The following is a 23,624-nucleotide window of genomic DNA, read 5'->3' as shown; positions in this document are numbered from 1 at the left end:
ATGCTGGTGTGAAAGGATAGTCCAGTCTTGAATCTTTAGGCTTAGAAGCAGTTATTTCTGTTAAGCTGCAATGTGAGATATGAATAATGATTTTCCCTTCATAATCCACAAATGATTTTATAAGTGTCTGTGTGTGTGCATGTATATGCACATGCATGTACACACCCACAAACAGACAGACAGTCCATGCATATAGAGAGAGAGTTTTCTGCAACTCCAAATGGCATGTGAACCTTCTTGTACAGGTCCCTTAGTGGTCTGGTATACTCCCCCCACCCATCTTGCAAAAGCTACTCCTTGAGATGTGATAAACTGCTTGTCTTAATGTTGCCAGGTCTGGACTACATCTTAGAAGAAAGTCAAAGGTAATAGGTCTAATAGTCAGGTAGACATCTTGATAGAGCAATGATAGTAATCGGACTGAAATGCAGAGAAAAGTACAGTATTTTATCCAGTTCAGAGGTTCTTCCACATGTATCTATTATCAGAACTTTCACCAAGGAGAGGCACTGAGAGAACTGAAAGCCTCTTTGATATGAAACATGAGAAAGAATGTCAGGCAAGATGTCAACCACAGACCACACTAAATATATGGTACCTTTGAACACAGGGAAAGTACTTTCATGTGCTGTGCAGCAAAAGAAACGAATCCTTCCATAGTCAAGTGTCCTCTTCAGACGACAACGAAATGGCATTTTTTAAGAGCTTTTCTTTTCACCACTACCAAGAATACTATCCAATGGCCTAACTGATGGTTATTGGTTGAGTTTTCTTTCACTTTGTGGTCTGTTTTCTGTATCTGAATTCTCTATTTCAGATTTGAGATTTGTTTTCTATTCAGAATCCTGAAGTATGACATTAGCCTAGAAAGGAAATATAGTTTCTCTGTGAACTCTGACTCCCAAAGAGACAATGTGTGACCTTGAGCAGGTTAATAGATCTCCCAGTATCTTAATTTCCCTGTCTGTGAAATGAGGTTAATACTTACCTATGTCAGGTGAAGTTTGTTGTAATCACCGTTAGGTAGTATTTTAATTCCAAGTGGGTGGAAGACAAAATCAAGAAAAGAAAAATAAAACCAAAAGCTTATTTTTAAAAACCTAAATCAAAACCATATTTTAAATTACAGTTTTTCAAATCCAATAATATTGAGTAAACATAAGGTTCAGAAATGTTAATGTGATAGGTTGTCACCCCCAGGGTGAAGCTTGGAAGCCATTGGAACCTCTGTGTCCCCAACCCATTGAGCTGGGTTAGCCTCCCACACTGCTCTGCTGGTGATACCCAGCCAGCCCCCCTGGGGACTGTTATCACCCAACTTGACAGCAGGTAGCACCACACACCCAACTGAGTCACCTGAGTGCTTTACCAGCAGCCAGTTTCCCAGCTCCCCAGCATTGCACCCCTACTGAAGTATAAACCCAGAATTATACAGTCTTGCACTGGACAGGTATCTGTACAGTGCAAGCTCATTAATTTAGTACGCTTCCCCCTTGATGTGGGGAAAATATGCATCAGTCTTTTACCAGAGCTAAGATTTCCAAATGCTTCACTCAAAGACACACTGGGTAAGATAAAACATAAAACAGGTTTATTAACTACAGAACGATACATTTTAAGTTTTTATAAGTGATAGCAAACAGATCAAAGCAGGTTACCTAGGAAATTAAACAAAATCGCAATCTCAGTCTCATGCAAACTAGATAAGATTTGAATCAGCAATATTATACAAGCAGGTTTTAGCTTCCTTACACAGACAGGGCTTTCTTCTTTCTCATGTGGGACCCCCTTCTCCAGTTCAGTCTTTGTTCCTTCGGTGTTTCCAGGTGTTGTCTGGTAGAGGAGTGAGTCCTAGGTATGATGTCATAGTTTTTCCATATGGCGGGAACCCCTTTGTTCCAAGCCAGATTCCCTGCCCAGTTTGTGGAAAAGTACAGGTACCAAAATGGACTCCAGTATCATGTGATTTGGTCACAAGCCCTTGCATGCTCCTGATGAGTCATGGCAGCTGTTGCCCGTAGGCTGACTGAAGCGTCCACAGGTGAGGATAAGCTTTTCCATAGTCCATTGTCTTTGTTGATGAGCCATTAGCACTGTCTAGCTTCTTCATTGTTGTACCTGAAAGGCTAATTGTGGATGTTTCCAACTACACAACATTTTTTAGTAACACATACATAACAAAATGTTATAACTTCATATACAATGATAGCACATAGAATCCAACAATATATTATTATTTAGCAGATCAAGACTTTTAGAATGATACCTCACAAGGCATACACACAACATATCATAATTATATGACAGTGGCGAATATGGGGGTGCCTCGGTGTCCCAGTAAATATTTAGCATTTTTTTAAAAGTGACCTGTCATTATCAAGTTGAATGCAAAACTTGCGCTGGATGTACATTCAACACTAGCTTTCTTTCTGCAGCCAAGAACAGGAATAACTAATGTGTCTTTGATGTCTGTCTTTCAGATTCAGTGCAGGATTGTCCACGTAATTGTCATGGGAACGGCGAGTGTGTATCTGGAGTCTGTCACTGTTTTCCGGGATTCCATGGTGCTGATTGTGCTAAAGGTACCATTTTACCCTATGTTAATCATTATTCTACAGTGTGTGTTAGGCTTTGACATGGGAGTGGATGTCCAGAACAGGTTAGTTACATGGATTCTATTGAGATCCAAGAAGTGGATTTTATATATATATATTTACACACACACACACACACACACACACACACCTTTATCTTCGATCTGACGGAGTTAAAGCAGTTGGTCAAGTGAAAATAATGCTGCATTGCTGATGAGCCTGGATAAGCGTAGCTAGTTTCTGTGCCAAGGTAGGTAGGAAAGAAGAATTTACTAAAAAGAAAAAGCTTTATTTCCAGTAAAAGCAGCTGAATTACCCTCAATGCTTTCTGATAATCATTAATTTATCTGTAATAGAAGACTGAGAATCTTCTTTATTTGTACATTTTATATATTCTTTCTGGGCTAAGGATGTTTCTATTTCATAAAGGTTATTTTTAATCTTGTAATCTTTTTAAACTGTAATACTTACAGGACTTTCAGAAAATGAGAAAGAGGGATTTATATTCAGGGAGGTCTAAAAATATAAAAGGGAAGTATAAAAATAACCCTATCCTAGAGACTTATTTTAGTGAACTAACACTGTGAGGTCCAGTGCTACAATTTCAAAGCTAACCACAAATGTAAAGCACATCCATGAATGGATGATATTGAGGTGTTACGTAATAAGTGTTTCTAACCAATTTGGGGTAGGTATTTTTGACGGGTAATGTTTCTGGTAAACATATTAAACTACAAAAAATAAAGTTCAAATCATGTTCAGGGTCTCTCAGACACAAAAAAGCCAGAAAACTGAGAGTCAAGGAAGAGACTCTTGGCTTAGCCTAGCTACTGCAATAGACCAATAGTGTATATAATGAACTGCGCTGCGGAGATCCCTGTAATTCGTGGGCATGGTGATGTTATTTTAAAACAGGCTTCACTCTCAATTTCCTGGTTTGTGTGGGATTAAGTCACACTTTCAGTACTGTGTGTTTGGGATTGTTTTCTTTGGAGTGAGGGTTCATTAATGTTCAAAGGGAGAAATATGCATTTTGGATACTATTTCAGATTCAGTGGTGACCCTTAAAAATATGCCCATTTTGCCCTAAATAAATTAATAAGTATACTTCAGTACTAGCCTTGTTACTTATACTTACTCTAGGGAATACTTAGGCGACATTATTATCTGAAACATTACGATAACTGGCAAGTTTTACGAAGGAGCCCACTGTATATATTCAAAGCATACGGCATTACTGTATGTGCTATACATGCATATTGACACTGGTGCACATTTATTTGTTGTTAATCTGTGAAAACGTGTGTGTAGTACCTTCATGCTTCACTGCCACTCTTTAGACATCTCAATTTTGGCCATTAAACATCTCTGCATTGCCAGCAGATCGAGGAACGTGATCGTTCCCCTTTATTCGACATTGGTGAGGCCTCATCTGGAATACTGTGTCCAGTTTTGGGCCCCACACTACAAGAAGGATGTGGAAAAATTGGAAAGAGTCCAGCGGAGGGCAACAAAAATGATTAGGGGTCTGGAGCATATGACTTATGAGGAGAGGCTGAGAGAACTAGGATTGTTTAGTCTCCAGAAGAGAAGAATGAGGGGGGATTTGATAGCAGCCTTCAACTACCTGAAGGGGGGTTCCAAAGAGGATGGAGCTCGGCTGTTCTCAGTGGTGGCAGATGACAGAACAAGGAGCAATGGTCTCAAGTTGCGGTGGGGGAAGTCCAGGTTGGATATCAGGAAAAACTATTTCACTAGGAGGGTGGTGAAACACTGGAATGCATTACCTAGGGAGGTGGTGGAGTCTCCTTCCTTGGAGGTTTTTAAGGCCCGGCTTGACAAAGCCCTGGCTGGGATGATTTAGCTGGGAATTGGTCCTGCTTTGAGCAGGGGGTTGGACTAGATGACCTCTTGAGGTCCCTTCCAACTCTGATATTCTATGATTCTATGATTCTATGTGCCTTCTGCGTTATGCAGCAATAATTCTATATGTACTAAGCCACTTTTGGTGTAGGGTTCTTACATCATCTGCTTTAATACTGTACTTCAAATTTATGGCAGAAAACACTGTTTGTTCAGGCTCCATCAGACTAACAGTCATATTCTAGGACACTTGTCAAACAGTTATATCTCAATAAGTCTACTAGCACCACTCAATCAACACATAAGGCCTCTCCCTATCTTTCCTGCTCTCTTCCATGTGTTGTGTCTTTCCCCTTTCAAAAGAACAAGTAAAGTAGTAAATTCCATGAATTCTGAGAAGCCCTTAATTTCTTTCCCCTTTATTAATGTTTGTAGTTAAACACCAGGGACTATGTTTTTAGGGGCCTGTAAAAGGGCAAAATGTGTATGCATGCAAACTTCACATGTACATGTGCAGATAGATACACATACAGAACAGACCAAAAACTGTAGGGATACGCACATGTGTGCATTATGACTATCTCACTCATTGAACATACCTTTTAATATCTCCATTCATTTTGTATGGATTTTTCTGTCTACTTCAGTGGATACTGTATATGAGAGCCGTTTGAGAGGGCAGAATTTAAAATTAGGATTCTATGTAATGTTAAGCTTAAAATAATAACATGATATACTGAAGTAAATCAGTTTTAATGAAGGTAGCCTTAAGCTATTAGTTCTTTGTAGATATGTTTTCACACCCCATCCTGCGCCCCCCTGCCCACAGCCCCACCACAGCTGTCCAGCACCCCACACAGAACCCCCCACTCGCTAGTTACCCAATACACACAGATTTCCCCTCCCTCCCTTCCTTCCTCCCTCCCAGTGCCCTTCCCCACAGCCCCACCACTACAACTACACAATACCCCACACTGACCTGCACTGCCCAGTGCCCTGACACATACACACACCTCCCCCATTGCCTAGTGCTCTTCACACCCTCACAGCCCAGCACCCCCCACACACCTCCCAGACACTAACTCCATCACACCCTGCCCCCTTCGCTGGCCGCACTCACCAGCCTTGCTGGGAGGTCTCCGGCTCCTAGGGTGAGAGTGGCGAGGGAGGTCTCCAGACTCTCCACATGCTGCACCCACCACAAGCGTGAGCTCCATGGCTCCCATTGGCCGGTAGAAGCGCCAATGGGAGCTGCTGGAGCCATGGAGCGGGGCTTGTAGGAGCCGGCAGCACGCAGAGCCCCCCCACCCTAAGAGCCAGAGGAACCTGCCAGGGGGCGAGGTGGGGAGTCCCAGTGGTGCTCACCTGGGGTGGCTCCCATCCTGGGAAGCATCCGGCAGGCTGGTCTCCCTGGCTCCTAGAGTCATGGGTCGGATCGGGTGAGGGGGCGGAGGGCTCTCTGCCCACTCCCAGTGCCTGCAAGCCCTGCCCCTGCAGCACGCGGTGCTCCTGCCAGTGGGCGGACGCTGGGAGCTGTCCCAGGAAGTGGTAAGCGGCGGCACCGTGGCTGCGGTGCCGCAGCTGCGGTCCGGACGGTCCCCGATATCGGGACAAAGGGCGTCGCGACAGATATAAGGTCGGGACACGGGACAAGTCCCCTAAAATCGGGACTGTCCCAATAATATCTGGATGTCTGGTCACCCTACATGTGAGTGGATTGGATTTCACCCACAGTGGAGAAAGCTAATACCATTATGGATCCAATCCTGACATTTATACTCAATCCTCTCTCAGGCAAAATTCCCTTTAAAATCAATGGGAGTTTAACCTGACTAAGGCCTTCATTTACCATATGAAAATTTCACATTTTACATTTTAATCTCAAGTGATTGAAGCACCACAGAAATGTAAAAGTTTTTAAATCAGAGGATAATTCAGTGGGTGTGTGTCTGTCTTCAAAATATGTGTTTGCTTTAAGCCGGTGCAGAAGTGGCCATAAACTGAACTGTATTGCCAGTAACTTCATAGGTGGTAATATGTCCTTAAGTATATTTCATAAAAGTGCCCAATGACAGAGAGACAAAATAGTGTCAAGGAGGAATTCGGGGAATATGCACTTTGTAGAGCCATGATTATGTTACTTTGACACTGTGTTACATTTATTTTGTGTGTTCAGTTGTATTTTTCCATAATTCCCATGACACCCCTTGGGAGGTATTAAACGCATCTTCTTCCTCACCTTGACAGACCCTAATGCTTTTTCCTGTTCCTGTTCTAACACTGGTTTAGCTGCTTTCAATTGGCCAATGTCCCTTGCTAAGTGAATAAGCAGGCATGATTCCTACTGCCCTGCTTTTTGAGATTTGCAGTATTTGTTGCTGAAACAACCAACTGATCTAGGATCTTTGGAGTGCATCAAACTTACTATAATTTGTTTTACTCTTATAACGTTTTGAAGGGCGTGTAAATTCTCTCACCTCAGGAAAAAAAGTGTATCAAACTTACTATAATTTGTTTTACTCTTATAACGTTTTGAAGGGCGTGTAAATTCTCTCACCTCAGGAAAAAAAGTTTATCCAAAGCCATCATACTGCAGGGGTAGGCAGCCTGTGGCAGCACGCAAGCTGATTTTCAGTGGCACTCACACTGCCTGGGTCCTGGCCACCGGTCCGGGGGGCTCCGCATTTTAATTTAATTTTAAATGAAGCTTCTTATACATTTTAAAAACCTTATTTACTTTACATACAACAATAGTTTAGTTATATATTATAGACTTATAGAAAGAGACCTTCTAAAAACGTTAAAATGTATTACTGGCACGCAAAATCTTAAATTAGAATGAATAAATGAAGACTCGGCACACCACTTCTGAAAGGTTGCCGACCCCAGTCATACTGTTTTGCAAATGTGCTGATATTCATACATCTTTGAATTGTAAGGTGAACTTAGAGCTTGCATTATGAAATTGTTCAGCTAAACTCAAAAGGTGAAATTCTGCCCAGACTTATACCAAATGCAACATCACACAGGGTTCAGATACCATAATGATGAGCATGGTATAAACATCTACATAAATGAAAGGATGCAGAATTTGACCTGAACTGTTTGAGAGCTGATGACTGGCATTCTAGATTTGTGAAGAAAAATTAAGAGTCGACTAGTGATAGCTCCTGACGGTGGCCATTAAGTTGGCAGTTAGCGGATAAATTTCATTGATTATGCAATATAATAAGTAATTTGTTTGGATTAATATCTTGATCTAAAATGTTTTTTTTTTAAACCAGCAATGTGTAGCATGTTCCATCAGTTGCTTCTCCTGTCTGGCTGTAATAGAGCTCAGTTATTTATTCTCAGCTTTGTCCTGTTCTCCTTGTGTGGCTTTTTCATTATTTTATTTTCATTCTGTTTGTTTTTGGCTTGCTGGCAAAGGATGGCGCCATTTAAATAAGTATAAATACAAGGGTAGGTTTTTTCTAAATTATTTTTTTCATTTTGAGCTCTTCATTTTTATTGTGTTTAAAATAATTATTAATCCCATATAAAATTGTGACATATTTCTTTTCTTTATTTTGAAAGCATTTGGTATTTCTAATGTTTGCCTTTAAGAAGATAGACGCTCTTACCATTACCACTGCTTCTATATTGCATGTGTGCTTTTGATCTGCTGTATAAACACTTAACAGGTTAGATGCTAAATTATTGGGTAAATAAGTAGCTACTAACTATTGAAAATGATGACTCCTGCTGCCAATGGTTGTCATGGAAAAAAAACAATGGTAATATTACAAAACATAAAGTGTTTTAATTAGAGGCTGGTGAAACTGTTTTGGCAGTCTCTGAACCTGGGGTTATTCAGAGACTTGTAGGTTGCCTGGCCTTGCCTTCCTAATCTAACACCCAAAATGCTCCCACTGAAAATAAACAGGTATGGGAGGGATTGCAGTGTGAAGTACTTGAAGGTGAAAGGGCATCTGGCTGATTTATTGATCACTCAGTTCATTTCTGTACTATACATCAGACGGGGGCCATCTCTTTTATCTATGGTGAGTGAGTGATCTTCTGCCTGTGCTAATGAGTAGCCCTTCTTAACATTTCCTTTCTATAGGATTAATGGAAAAGATACTTGTCTTCTTAATTTGATCTGAAACTATAGGAGGTGAATATAGAACAGGTGCACCAAAGACCCTAGCACATTCAGGGGAAGTGGATAGTGTGTGACAGAATAGCCTTGGCCTCTTGCCTGTCTGGCTGATGCTCCTTTACTCTGTTCTCAGTCAGTGAGGGAGAAATGTTCAGTCCATGTATAATGCTATCCCATTCACTGCCTGTGGTGTGTTGTTCAACTAAATCACTTCAAATTGGCACATCAACAAACCAGGAGTCAACAGGAAAACAAGGGTGCCCAACAGTGAAATGCAGTTTGTGGGATCAGCAGAGCTAGAGCAGGAAAGAGGCCAGAGGTAAGGAGAGCGGGAAGGATGGTGGAAGGAGACAGAAGTGACAAGAGGGGAGAGGGAGGAAAGGAGAAAGGGTAGTCGGAAAAAGCTTACTGTCAAATATGTTCCATGAGCTCACAGCTCAAGAAGTGTCTCAGCATATGGAATATATTTGTCAAATAGGTACTATTTCTTTTTAAAACGCTGTATTCATGATTTGCAGCCAACACATACCCCACAACCAAGGTATTGGGCTGACCACATTCAGCATATTCAGCTTCCTTCTTACCATCTCTCCTTATGTCTGTCTTTGGGTATTTCTTTCTGTATCCACTGCAATAGCAGCGGCAATGTGAGTCTTTCATTCCTTGCTTTTTGATCTCACTATGAACTTATGTAGCCTCCAAACTCTTACCAAGATAAGACTGGCTACTTTTTCTTATGTGCCTGTTCTGAAGTTTTAGCCTGTGTGAATCAGCAATTGGTGATGAGTGCATGATAAATTTCCAAATCCTCATCATGCTAATCCCATATTTTGTCAGCTGATTTTCTGCATTCCTGGCAGATGAGCAATACCATTGGTTGTCATGCAAAGATCTCCAGGTTCAAAGCTAGCATGGTGCTTTTAGAGTGAGTTTTCACTTTTACTGTGAGTTTCTTCCCAGTTTCACATGAGTGCTGTCTGCCCTTAAAAAATTACATCATTTTCATCATTAAAATGTCTTTTACTCCATTAAACATGCCAGATATAACTGCAGAACAAATAAATTGACTTGCAGCCCAGCTTGATAGTTACGGATGGTCATTGGCATCTGTCAGCTGTTTCATGGGCTTTGTGAAGTGAGTTTGTGGGCCTTAATCCAGTTCCTAGTGGACAGGTGTCCCCACCATAAAATCCAGCATCACAATTACCAATCTAAACAGATGCCAAGAACTAAACTCATTCTTAGGGGTAATCACTCCAAAACCGGGCTAAGGCACATAGCCAGTCAATAGCAGAGCATGGAATGGAACCCAGGAGTTCTGACTTTCAGTCCTCAGATCTCACCCCAACACACATGGGTTTTACTGAAGATTAAAGGTTAAAACAGGGGACTGGAAAGTCAGGACTTTTGAGTTCTATCTGTAGCTCTACTATTGACTCCCTGTGTGATTTAAGGAAAGTCACTCAATTCTCTGCACTTCAGTTTACTATTCTTCAAGAACACATCTTGCTACCTCTGCAATACCTGACAGGACCATTGTGAACATTTATTAATGTATGTAAGGCGTGTCATGTATGGGGAAAGTATAGTTATGACACTGATGCACAGATTATGCTGTAGCCCATGCAAAAAAGACTTTTAAGAAGCCTCCCATCCCTGCATTGCTATAAATGGTATTTTTGGAAAAGGATGATTACCAGCTTCCAGCTTCTAGCCTTGTGAAGGCCTGAGGTAACAGTCTTTAAAGTGACTACAATTGAGGCATACAAAAACTATTTTAGGTCATCATTTTTAGAGGTTTCTATGACCTTCCTTGAACTCTGAATTGGACTCAGGATAACTAAAGTCCCTGGCTTTACAGGCAGAGGAAATAGCTTTTTTTAAAGCTTTCTAAAACTTTTCTAAAATAGTTTTTCTGTAACCCATGTGGTATATACACAATGCATGATGGTGTGGAATATGATTTTATTAGCATTCCTTTTGGATTACCTTTAATCATTTTTTCACGGCTTCATCATCCATGAATAAAGTGGCCATTCCAAACTCATGCCAATAAAATCTTTATATCACACCATACTATCATACATTCCTTGTATGTGCATGTGCATGGTGATTTGCAAGACTGAAAGTGGGCATGTTCCCTTTCCCAAAGAGCTGACAGTCTAAGACAGAGAGGACAACAGTACATGTAATGGGGGCAAACATGTTATTGAAGAGAGTGAATAGGATGGACTGCTGGAATAAGAGGAATAAAGAAGGAATCAGAAGCTGAGAAAGAGAGCACTTGTCAGGCAAGAAGTTTGGATCTTTGAGGGCAGCATACCAGTATCTACTGACTCAAAGCTGAGAGTGAAAGCGATAGTAGGGTGAGAGAATGGAAAGGACTGACGGGGGGAATTATAGTAAAGATATAAATTGGCATAAGATTATACATAGAATTATACACTAATATTATATCCTATAGTGCATTGTGTCTTGTTTTGTCCAGATGCCACAGTTGGCCACCACTCTGGTAGGTGAAAAGTAATGAGACTGTATGACACGATGGTTCTCTGATTCCACAGTGTTTCCATCCCAAGGAGCACGTCTGCTTTTGCATTTCCTCAGTAGTTAGGCATTTTACTTTCAGGATTAGAGATTGATCTCCAAGACACTACAACAGAATTACCTTGCTTTATACTGGTTCCTTTAAAGTGGGACTGAGGTACATTGGCTGGTGAGTGTCAGAAAGTTTGTGCTGCTGTTAGTGATCCTTGAAAGCTTCTGGAAACACTGGTAAAATGTCCTCATTAACACCTTTTCCATGGACAGCATTGTAATAAGATTTTCAGACTTATCAAAAGGTGAGCAAGGCGCATACTCATTTGTTCTTTCCAGGTCTGATCCAAAGCCCAGTAAGTCAATAGGAGTCTTTCCAGTGACTTCAGTGTGCTTTGTCTCAGGACTTGCTCCCTCCCCTATATGCATGTATGTGTACACACAGAAGCTAAAATTAATGTTCATGTCAATGGATCCCCTGTGGTTAAGAGCTTTAATAAGATCCCCAATGCATGAGAAGTTGGCATCCCGTGTTTGGAGATACCTGGGATTTTCCAGACCATATCAGCCCTTTTATGATGAGTTAAAAATATTTTCCCGCTGCTATGTATCTTCAGCTAAAGTCTGAGAATCATTGTGCTGCAATTACCATGCTTTGCAAGCCTGTGTTTTACTCACTGTGATGTAAAGTCTTTCCTCTTGTGTACTTAACATTGCTTAAATGTGGTTTATTTTTGTGTTTAATTGTCTTAGCTTACCTACTGGTGTTACAATCTGCGTTTCTTTTTTTCTTTTCAAGTTACATTGTCTCCAGAGCCTTGCACTGATATTTTTTTCCATTTAGTTTTGACTCATTCTCTTTGGGCTTGTATGTGGCGTCATCTTGAAAACTTTGTGATGTTGCTAAATGTCATTGAAGCAAATGGTGGAGTTGAATTCATTGTTGCAAATTAAGCAACGAAATTAAGTTGCTGTGCCAACTCTCTATGTTTGTCATATCTAAGTAATAGGAACGGTCCTGAACCAAAACCCCCAGATCTGAATGTCCATGATCTTTAGAGATATTAAAATCTGAATTTGAATCTAGACTTGGATCTTTAGCTTGGACCCATCTACATTAAACACCAACACTTCCAGTTGAAATAAACTCAGTTAGCTGCCAAACTGCTTTACTTGCTCAAATGAAATTATTTCACTGCTCAAATTTAGCAAAACATTTCAATACCTGAAGCAGGCTTATATGTATAGAACTCAGTAACTTAAGCATCTTTCAGTTAAACCATCTTTGGTAACAATGATAACATATATAACGTGAATTAAAATGAGACCCAAAGCATTTTGAGAATATTTTGGTATTAAACACCTAGAAGTTATACTGAGAAACCCACCTCAACCCTATTCAGCCTGCCACCGCAGTCCAGCTTAGCTGCGGTCAGGCTGCTGCCTCAGTTTAGGCTGGCTTTAGCCAGGCAGCCCTAACGAGAGCACGGTCACAGGAGTGGCTGTGATATAACTAAGGGTTACACATTCTTCCCTTGCAGGTTAGCCAAAACGTTATCTAAAATATTTAAAGAGGTGTGTGTTGAGGTTTGCATGGTGAGTCAGTGCATGTCTGTTGTAGACCCGTAAGGAGGACTTAAGGCATTGTACATTGGGCAAGAGAGTTCAGCTATTTAACTTTTCTTCTCTTTTCTTTCTTAGAAGCTTGAAACCCCATCTGTTTTTCACCCTTATTGGCTGTCTGTACTGGAAGAGCAGTGGAAGTGTCCAAGTCTAGATATTTTAGATATCCCTTCCTCCTCCCTCTTTTCAGTGATGAAGTTAACAGGGCTCTAACTTAGGTTCCCAGATGCTTGCCTGTGACAATTGTCTGTTTCAACTTCTATTTTCCCCAAATGCTCCTCAGTGGAGGATAGAAAACACTATTTCTTGCTGTGTGCATTCCTGGGTTTAATCAGCCAAACAATCGCTGTTCCTTGGATTCTCAAAGCTGAGGACCAAGTTAGTGCTCACCACAGATGATTTAGTTGGGGATTGGTCCTGCTTTGAGCAGGGAGTTTGGACTAGATGACCTTCTGAGGTCCCTTCCAACCCTGATATTCTATGATTCTGTGATCATAAATGATGTTTGAAAGCAGGAGTGCTTGTATTAGTGTGATATTTGGACCCTGTATCACCTGATTTCAAATATCAACTAAGATGTTCCCTTCCCTTTCCCAGTCCCCAAAGAACTTTCAATTCCAATTTTCCCCTGCCTGAAACTCTTCCCTAGCAGGTCAGCACCCTTGCTTATCCCTAGACACTTCTTTAGAGAAGATAGTGGCATCTCCCCCACCCATTTAGGGGTCCAACTAGATCTTCAGGGGTAGCTAGCTGCATTACTTCTTCTCACTTCATCTTGGTGGACGTGGCAAGTAGGCTCCCGCCTCCTCAATCTACCATTAAATATCGGGTCAGGCATTGGACAAAGGATATTTGATCCACATTTGTCTCACTGAATAGCACAAATATTTGTCATATTTGAATGTTTTTTTTATTTGAACATTGCTAGGGGCTGGTTTATTAGTGATTATTAATTGTATTACTGTAGAACTGAGGAGCCCTAGTCATGTACCTGGATCCCATTGTGCTAGGTGCTGTACAAACACAGACCTAAAATGATAATCTCTGCTTCCAAAGAGCTTACAACATACGATTTGGTATGGGTCCATAATGATTGGTCTCAGTATACAGGGTGCAATATTCCACCTGGTAACCACATGTGTGGAGATATACTCATCTTTGTGAGACCGTTGTTTACATTATAATCTCTGTAAGCAAAGCAGCCATCTAATGGAGGTAGATAATTTGTAGGACAGTGCAGGAAGGGATAGCAAAAGCTTTCACTCTGACACCTAAGATCACACCGACAATAATAATGAGAAAAACGGTAACCTCTGATAAATTTTGGCCAAAGCAAAAGCTTCCTGAGCATTCAGAAGGATGTAAATATTTATTATGTAATTAATGCTGCTCAGTCACTTCTTAAAAAACCCTAGAATTTTTTGGTAGAGCAGCTTAAGTACTTATCGATTGAGAACTTTTATAACTCTCAAAATGGAGGCATCCCCATATCTCTACAGGTATTTTAAATGAATTGAATTAATCATAGGCTTAAAAGTCTCTAGCGATCTTCGTTAGCTTCCCTGGGTTTAATTAAAACATCTGTGCGCTTTTAATTTATCGATTCATCCAACTCATATGTCATGTTTTTAACACACCCCAGCATGCTCTGCATCATTTTTAACCCAATTTCCACTTAACTAAAGCAATTAAATTCACCCCGGATTAATTAAAGCATCCATACTTTAGTGCTTAAGTCAGCGTGTGCTGCTTTCCCCACATGGTTTCTGAATGTCAGAGATTTGACACACCTGATGAGTTTTTTGTCCTTCTGGAAATTTTTCTGTGAGTCCCTTTCTTGCTTACTAATGTGTAGTTTGACAGAACTAGAATAGAGAACTTGGTAAGCCTCAAGTCTGGACCACAGAACTAAAAGACTTGTAGATCATGGCTGTTGTGAATGACCATGCATTTTGAGTCTCTGTGCATATCTATTTCACCACAGTCCTGTCAGAGTCCCACAACCTGGCATCATATTTGGTTAACAATGACAGCAAAGCTTTTTGCCTAGCGGACCAAAGTTTAGGTTTTTGTATATCTCCTGCAACAGCTGATGACGTTCCTAAAACTAAGAGACAGGGAGCATTCCTTAAACTTCCTTAGGTGTTAGTGAAACAAGAAAACACTGAATCTTGAACTGGTATCTTAGCGGATAAGTAAAGGGGAAAGTAGTTTTCAACTGTTGTCGCCCAAATCTTGAGCTGAGTGTTCACTGCAGTTCAGGATGTAGTGTACAAAAGTTGCTTAAAATCACTTTGGCATTTCCCTGATCCCGGTTTGATCTGTGCCAGCAAACTCCTAAACATAAGTATAAGCAGCCTGAAGCTTCCTTGAACTTGTGCCGTTTGCCAACAGCCCTAAGGAGCCCTTACAACAGCTAGCAATTTCCGGGGCATAAGGACAGTTCAGCCATTCCCCTTGTTTCCTGGCCACATACTCTTCACCCAACGGATGGAATAGTTGGAGAAGAGGGGTCTTGGGGCCACTCAGTCTAAGGATCCCCCTATACTGTGGGGGATTCTCTAGTGAACAGTTATGTCAGATTTAGAGCAGCTTTGTTCCAGGGGAACAGCACAAAGATAAGCTACTATAGCCTGGGATCTGGCCTTATATCTTATTTTACATTTTCACATCTATACAGGTACCTATGATAAAGCTCTTCGTCCAGTTACGGGTCAAAATGTGCACCTGGTTGATTAAAATGGGTCTGAGCAGAATTCAGGAGACCCTGTTTTGTCACACAAAACCAGCAGCTCCTGAAGTCCCCATTCCTGAAGTCCCCACACCTGAAACATTGATTTCTCTGACCCCTTTTGATCTCTGATTTTTAGCAAGCACTAGATCAAGCAAAACCACCTTTGTATCACCTTTCTGATGTTTTCAAACAGGGTGCCTAAAGTCAGGCGCCTAAATAAAAGTGGGCTGAGGCTTGCAGCTTATACTGATTTCAGTATCCTTTTGAAAATGAGGCTACTTACATTCAGGAACCTAAATAAGATTTAGGAGGCTAACCTTAGGCATCCAGGTTTGGTCTACATCTAAATATGGAAGGCTTTGATATACGACTGTAGGACTAAATTCAGCCCTAGCATTAACAAAGTATAACTCCACTAGCTACACAGAAGTTTCACCTAATTACATTAGGGCAGAATTTGCCCACTAGGATTTAAATAGAGATAAACTAGCATGTGTCATTGAAATGTTTCACTTGGGTTGCTAAGGAAAAAACCAAGAAGGATACAGGTAGTAGAACCTTACTGTAATGTTATTTTGCAGATCTATGAAATAGGTTGTTGTAGGTGATCTATTTCACATAAATCTTTGCAGCAGTGGGACCTTATTTCCAGTTGAGTTTGATGCTGAGAGTGAAATGGTTGGTCTCAATTTAGTTTCTTGTGAACGATAATCCATCTCCCTCTCACACAATGTGCACGCACACACTAAACATGCATATTATATCAGTAGCAGCAGCTTAATCTTTGTTAAGAGGAAGTCCTGGTTTGAGTTATTACAGAGGCTGAATTAATTATTCCCTAGAGAAAGTGTTCCCAGAAGGTCAGCTTTGAGATCATTGGTAAGAAGTTCACAGTATATCTGTCTCTTCTACAATTCCCAATGGAATAATAAAGAACTTCATTTCTAATTTGGCAGTTCTGTATTTTATATATCATATAAACATAACTAGGAAACTGTGCAGCTTTGTCTAAACAACATACAAGTATTGCTCTACCACTGGGAATGCAGATTTTTTTAAGAGAAATTAAGCACTGAGTGTTAATGAAACAATATTAAGAATCTGAAAAAGAATTCTATTGTTGCTATATTCTATATTACAGAAGAGCATATGCTCCACATTTATATTAGTTGTTAGAGGTGCTATGAAAGAGTTAAAAAAATCTTAATCTGGGATCCTATTGAATTTTGGGGTTTTACATTGTGAAGTTGCACAATTTTCATATTAAGAACCAAGAGGAAATAGAGTTTGGATATAGAGACCTTTCTTTCTTTCTTTCTTTCTTTCTTTCTTTCTTTCTTTCTTTCTTTCTTTCTTTCTTTCTATATTTTTTAATCCACTCCTCCTCCCCCCTCAGCAACACATTGTAAGGCTATTTTGGCTCAGGAGACAAACCTAACCTACCACAGATGAACTTCTCCCCACACTTCATGGATGGGAGGATGATGGGATAAAGTCATGTCTGTAAGCCCAGGCACACACAATTTAGAGTTCTGTTTTGTAGACTCAAATGTGGTTGGTTCACCTGAGCTAAGTTTGGATTGTGTAAATATTTAGTTGCTGGACCCCCAGCAAAAATTAGATACTTAGGTTTTATTCAAAGACACTTGACTATATTTTCAACTGGCCTCATGCATTCCCATTTGTGCATGCAGTTCATTGTTTGATCACCCAGCTTTTCAACCTAGACATGCAAATACCTGTGTGCATGTACAGAACATGTCTACATACAGTGATGTAAGTACACATACTTGCATGCATATTTTTGGGATTGCAAAATCAGAGGCTGTCTCTGAGCACATGGCCCTTACTATATATCCTTCTGTGGCAATTTGCATGTGAACATCTGTCATTTTTAAATGAATTTAAAAGATAGTAGTCTGGAAATTCTGCTAAAGTACAGTTACTGAAATTCTTTTGAAGCATCTCGAGGGGTGGGTCAGCTTTTAGGCAGAGAGCTGGTTAGAAAGGGGCTTGGAGCTGTGAGCAAAGGAACTGCCTCCTGCCTTTTGATTCCTGCTGTGTTCAGAGAAACAGAACTATGTACATTCTATGTAAATATATATGACTGCATCACAGATACCTGGCTCTATTATCAATTTCGCTTCTAAGGGGAAAAACCTGCACAGCCTTGAATATTGGCTAACTACTAGGGTCACAATGAGCAACATTAACATTGGTCTGAATATATTCCTTCTAATCAATCCTTTCATTTTTAAAAACGTATAGATTATTGCAAAATAGGACCCAGTCTTCTTAATGGGATCAATAGGACAACTCAAGGGAGTAGGACTGCAGGATTAGGTCCCAAGTGTATAATGCAGAAATAGCTTGGGTACCACTGTGAACTCATTCTTCATTCTACATCTGATATTTCAGTGCTTGCTGGTGGTTCAAGTTAAGGGAAAATAATAGTAATCATACAATTAAAAATAAAGGCCTTTTTAAAAATGGAATGCAGCTCTTGTGCACCAGTATTTTTAACTTTGTAGAACTTAGCATTGCTGTCCAGTCATGGTGGGGAGTGGGAAAAGGGGGAAACATTCTCATTGTTTTCAACAGATCTACTGCCACCAAACAATATCAGGCAAAGTAATGCATCCTCGCCCCTTCTTAAGACCCTCTCTGTCTGTCATTCTTGTTTTCTCCATTTTTGTGGCTGGTAATCATTCTCCCAGTCTTTAGCAGGCACTGCAGTTCATATAATTGCCATTTGCACTGTTCATTCTTTCTCAGTCCCAGCCTTTCTCCTAGTGGCAGGATGAAAGTGATGCAAATGGAGGCTTGAATTATTGCTTTGCCCAAGATGCCCAAAGTTATGGACTAAAAATGATGAAGTTTTGGGTACAGATCATTCAAAACACCATGTAAGAAAAAAATTGGCCAAACTAGTGTTGTATAGCAACATGCAATGGGACTTACTTCGAATGCATCATTAGAGCCTTACTCTCTGTAAATCAGGAATTACTCAGGTGTAAAACCAGTGTGACATCAGAATCAAATCCATTCATTCTGACTTGTTACTGATAATCATTGCAGACTTCTCCGTAGTTCTGAATATTAAGTCAACAGTCTGAATAATGAATAGCAACTATATATTGAGTATGGACAGCAAATGTGTGTGCTTGTATTTATTATCTACAGATAATTAATCATACCCATACTTTGAGTAATCAAATACTGAATTATTAAAGTCTGACTTAGCATTTTCCATTAAATTAACACCTTTAAATGTATCAATCAGTAGCTTAGCAGTTTATTTTTAGAGCACTTTTATGGGCTTTCATATATGACTCAGTGTGCTCTCTTTATCTCATTGCATTTTCCAGCTGCCTGCCCAGTTCTGTGCAGTGGCAATGGACAATATTCCAAAGGAACCTGTTTGTGCTACAGTGGTTGGAAAGGGCCAGAATGTGATGTACCCATCAGCCAGTGTATTGATCCCTCTTGTGGAGGTCATGGTTCTTGTGTTGAAGGAAACTGTGTCTGCTCTGTCGGCTACAAAGGAGAAAACTGTGAGGAAGGTAAATGCTACAGTACAAACTCTGTCTCTGCTTTGAGCTTGTCTTATGGTTTGTGGAGCTAAATGGGAAGGAGGGCAGGGAAGAGGAAAAAATGCTATGATTATACTGTAGTGTAAAACTATTATAACAGAGTACTGAGGAGGGAATTTCAAAATTTTGGTACCTCCAGTTTTACGGGCCTGTGAAACTTTAAATTATATTTTTTGATCTGCCATGTAGTTAAGGTCCTTATTATTCTGCAGTGGTAGAATTGTCTGCCACAGGTAAATCTGGGTGATTCTTTTGTTGAAGAGTCAAGATGATTCTTTTCTTTCTTTTTTTAATGGATTATATTTATTCAACATTTAAAAAATGTAAAATGGTGAAACAAACAAAAGAGAGAAGTGGTATAGAAAATGGCATAATTGAAAACTGACAAAAGGCAAACGTTTCAGTCATAATTAATGCAGAAAAGAGGAGCTGGATTTAGAAGACTGCAGGTATCCATGTCACTTGAGGCATCATGTAGGGTAAATCACTCTTGTTACAGACAATCTCATAGAATTAAAGAAAAGTAGATGGTACATAGGAAAGACACCAATTTAATGAATGCTAAAAAGCTCCTTGTATTGAAAATGTAAGTAGCCGCAGCTTTTGTGTAGACAAAAATGAGAGGGTTTAACAAAATAGCCTCACCGTAAATGGTCATAGATCAAGCCCAGCAGTGTTTGTTCCTCATCTCTTCTGTTGCAACCTAGATAAATTGGAGCACTGTCTTTTTTTAATCTTGTTGTTTTAAAAAGTGAATTTAATGCTCCAGAGCAGGGATGGGCAAACATTTTGGCCCGAGGGCCACATCTGGCTATGGAAATTGTATGGCGGGCCATGAATGCTCATGAATTTGGGGGTTGGGGTGCAGGAGAGGGTGAGGGCTCCGGCTGGGGGTACGGGCTCTGGGGTGGGGCTGGGAATGAGGGGTTGGGGATGCAGGAGGGAGCTCTGGGCTGGGACAGAGGGGTTTGGAGGGCGGGAGGGGGATCAGGGCTGGGGCAGGCGGTTGGGGCACAGGGAGGGTCAGGAGTGCAGGCTCCAGGCGGTGCTTTCCTCAAGCAGCAGCTCCCAGAAGCAGCAGCATGTAACTCCTCCGGCTCCTACATGGAGGCACGGTCAGGCAGCTCTGCACACTGCCCCATCCATAGGCGCCACTCCTGCAGCTTCCAGTGGCCATGGTTCCTGGCCATTGGGAGCTGCAGGGGTGGCGCTTGGGGCAGGGGCAGCGTGCAGAGGCCCCTGGCTGCCCCTACACGTAGGAGCCAGAGGGGGGACATGCTGCTGCTTCCGGGAGCAGCGCAAGCCCTCGACCCCGCTCCCCGGAGGGAGCTCCAGGGCTGGATTAAAACGTCTGAAGCTCCCGGGCTGTAGTTTGTCTACCCTTGCTCCAGAGGGTTCCTAGATAGACAGCTCTGAAGTCCTCTGCTTATCATCACAACAGGGTCATGTTAGTTCAAGTCACCCCATCTGGATCAGCCAGTTAGTGTTTCTCAGCTTGGGTTGAGATGGTAGGTCTGTGACCATTCTGATTCAAAACTTGGCTCTCTACTGAGCATTCTAACTGTGGCGTAAGAGGACTCTATCTGCTAAGAACTAGATTGAGAGCACTAACTCATCTCATAGGCTAGTAAATAGCTCTTCTCCCATCAAAGAACATGATTGGAGAAAATACAGGGTTTCCCCGCCCAATACCACTATGTTTCAGACCTATTCTGTAGAGATCAGATCCTCCATCCTCATAAGTGAATGAGACTTTTGTCCCTTAATTTGCTGGAAGCAGATAGATGCCCATAATCCTTAGCCTCACTACTAGACTATCAACACTGGGTTAATTAAGCCAACTACTATAGAGTGTTTTCCTGTCACCTTCTCCCAGGAATTGTTTACAGCACCATATGGATTAAGGATTTAATCCAAAAGTCAGTGGAGATCTTTCCGTTGATTTCAGTGGGCTTTGGATCATGCCAAAAGTGGTCAATTCAGTAGTGTCCTTGCCAACTCCCAGAAAGGGAAATTTACAGTTCAGCTGGCAGTAGGTGATTAGTGGGGGTTCTTACAACATTGTACAATAAAATGCCCAAATCTAACATTCTCATGGAGTTGCATAAAAATCATCAGTGGTGGAAAAGACTGATTAAAGCACATCCCTTTGCATCCATCCCATTCCAGGGTGCAGGAATGTTCCCTTAAATATAAATGTTACCTTTTGTTCAGTCTAGTTTAAAATTAGTTATGGGATTCCACCTCATCCCTTGTTAAAATATGGTAGATTCAAAAGAATAATCTAAAAGATGTCAGCATTAGGAGGGCTTTCCTGATAGTTAGCCTAAATTTACCTGTCTTTCATTTCATCCTATTAATTCCACTTTGTGCCACACTAAACGATTCCTCTCCTACCTTGGTTTTTATAACCTTATAGACAGCTATGACCAATCCTATCTTCTTTTGTTATCATTTAGCCAGGTTATACATATTTATTAATTTGTAGCTGTCCTCATGAAACAGTTCCACCTGACACTCAATCAATTGTGTTGCTTTTCTTCAGATTCCCTCCAATTTCTCTGCATCTTTCTGATGCTGAGGTTTCCAGAGCAGAACACAGCATTCTAGGTGCCGTTTCACCCAAATACATATTGGAGTGTTTTAGGGATTCCATAAACATTTGCCATTAATTAAATTCTACACTAATTATAAATTGTAATCCCAAAAGTCTATAAGAAATTATAGTAGGGTTGTGACATCACTATAGTTAAGGTGAGGCTAATTTACTGTTTAGAGTACTTTGTGGATTTCAGCAGCCAATTTTCCATACTTACTCAGATTGCCTCATGAGGATTCAGAGTAGGGTTAATGATCCAAATTTGAGGCCCTTTAAGCAAGAGCTGCCACAGATACAGTCCCCCCTCCCTAAAAATTATGTGACATCAACATTTTATAATACTTACAATATTTGTATAAGGGGCAGGAGGAAGCAGAGCTGGTATCTGAGTATACAAGCCAGCCGAGAGTTGCCCGATGCTACTATCCCTTGACCCTTTGGTCTAAGGATTCCCCATGGAACATCTCCTCTGCCCTGTAGAGCACTCTCATATATGCTACCTTATTGTTACAAATCCTCAGGGCAAGAATAGATTATTGTGCTTCTCTGCTTCCACAAGCACAGAAACGAGGTGTTTGTGATCCCTTTGGTGGAGAAACACCTTTCCTCATATCGTAGCGTGAGCGGTGGCGACCTGCTGCAAATAATTCCTGCACTGATCTGTACCATTGTACCTAACACAATGAAGGCAGTTGGAGTGCCCCCTGTAGAGCAATGAGAGAATACAATTCTGTGGGGCACAGCATGTAAAGTAGCACTCTTACTTAGTCATTCCTCGTATCTGTTTATGAGAGGGCAGCCCTGGCTGAAACATACTTTGCAATATATCCACAGTGGCTCTTGCCAGCTCCAAAGGGCTGAGTTTAAGGTTTATTTAAGTACTATCTGTGCTGAAAATTTTGCTGATGATGTGAATGCCAATCAACTTTAACTGTGCATTAATAAAGTTTCGGAGCAGTGAATTTGTATGTTAGGAAGGAGGATGTATCTTTGTAGGCAGGGTTGCTAACCTAGTGAGGAGGGCTTTAAATTAGGTTCACTGGGGGATGGTGACCTAAGCCCAGAGGTAAGTGGGGAAGTAGGATACCAGGAGGAAACACAAGGAGGAGGGTACAGTACAGGAAGCCTCCTGATTCATACTGAGAAAGTAGGGCAATCTGCTAGCTATCTTAGGTGCATGTACACAAACGTAAGAAGCCTAAGAAACAAGCAGGAAGAATTGGAAGTCCTGGCACAATCAAGGAACTATGATGTGATCAGAATAACAGAAACTTGGTGGGGCAGTTCACATGACTGGAGCACTGTCATGGATGGGTATAAACTGTTCAGGAAGGACAGATACGGGAGGAAAGGTGGAGTGGTTGCATTGTATGTAAGAGAGTGGTATGATTGCTCAGAGCTTCAGTATGAAACTGGAGAACAGCCTGTTGAGAGTCTTTGGGTTAAGTTTAGAGAAGAGAGCAACAAGGGTGATGTTGTGGTGGGAGTGTGCTATAGACCACCGGATCAGAAGGATGAGGTAGACGAGTCTTTCTTCAGACAACTAACTGAAGTTTCCAGATCACAGGCCCTGGTTCTAATGGGGGACTTCAATCACCCTGACATCTGCTGGGAGAGCAATACAGCAATGCACAGACAATCCAGGAAGTTTTTGGAGAGTGTTGGGGACACCTTTCTGGTACAAGTGCTAGGAGCCAACTAGGGGCCGTGCGCCTCTTGACCTGCTGCTTACGAACAGGGAAGAATTGGTAGGGGAAGTAGAAGTGGGTGGCAACCTAGGCAGCAGTGACCACGAGATGGTTGAGTTCAGGATCCTGACGAAAGGAAGAAAGGAGAGTAGCAAAATATGGACCCTAGAATTCCACCCTCAGCAAGATGACACTAAGTTGTGGGGAGAGGTAGATACGCTGGAGGGTATGGATAGGGTCCAGAGTGACCT

The 23,624-nt window shown here is 41.2% G+C and overlaps 1 protein-coding gene across 15 annotated transcripts in view; it reads left to right on the top strand.

Annotated features, from left to right (window-relative positions):
* TENM2 (teneurin transmembrane protein 2) overlaps positions 1–23,624 on the top strand; it is a 1,090,181-nt gene that overhangs the window by 934,385 nt on the left and 132,172 nt on the right. For all 15 annotated transcript variants that reach the window (XM_065554888.1, XM_065554886.1, XM_065554895.1 and 12 more), the window contains 2 exons: positions 2,481–2,582; positions 18,862–19,056. In XM_065554888.1, the coding sequence (XP_065410960.1) occupies positions 2,481–2,582; positions 18,862–19,056 (297 nt within the window). The remainder of the gene's footprint in view (positions 1–2,480; positions 2,583–18,861; positions 19,057–23,624) is intronic.

The sequence above is a fragment of the Chrysemys picta genome, chromosome 8, assembly GCF_011386835.1.
Source record: "Chrysemys picta bellii isolate R12L10 chromosome 8, ASM1138683v2, whole genome shotgun sequence".
Lineage (NCBI taxonomy): Eukaryota > Metazoa > Chordata > Testudines > Emydidae > Chrysemys > Chrysemys picta.
This window is presented reverse-complemented; position numbering and strand designations above follow the sequence as displayed.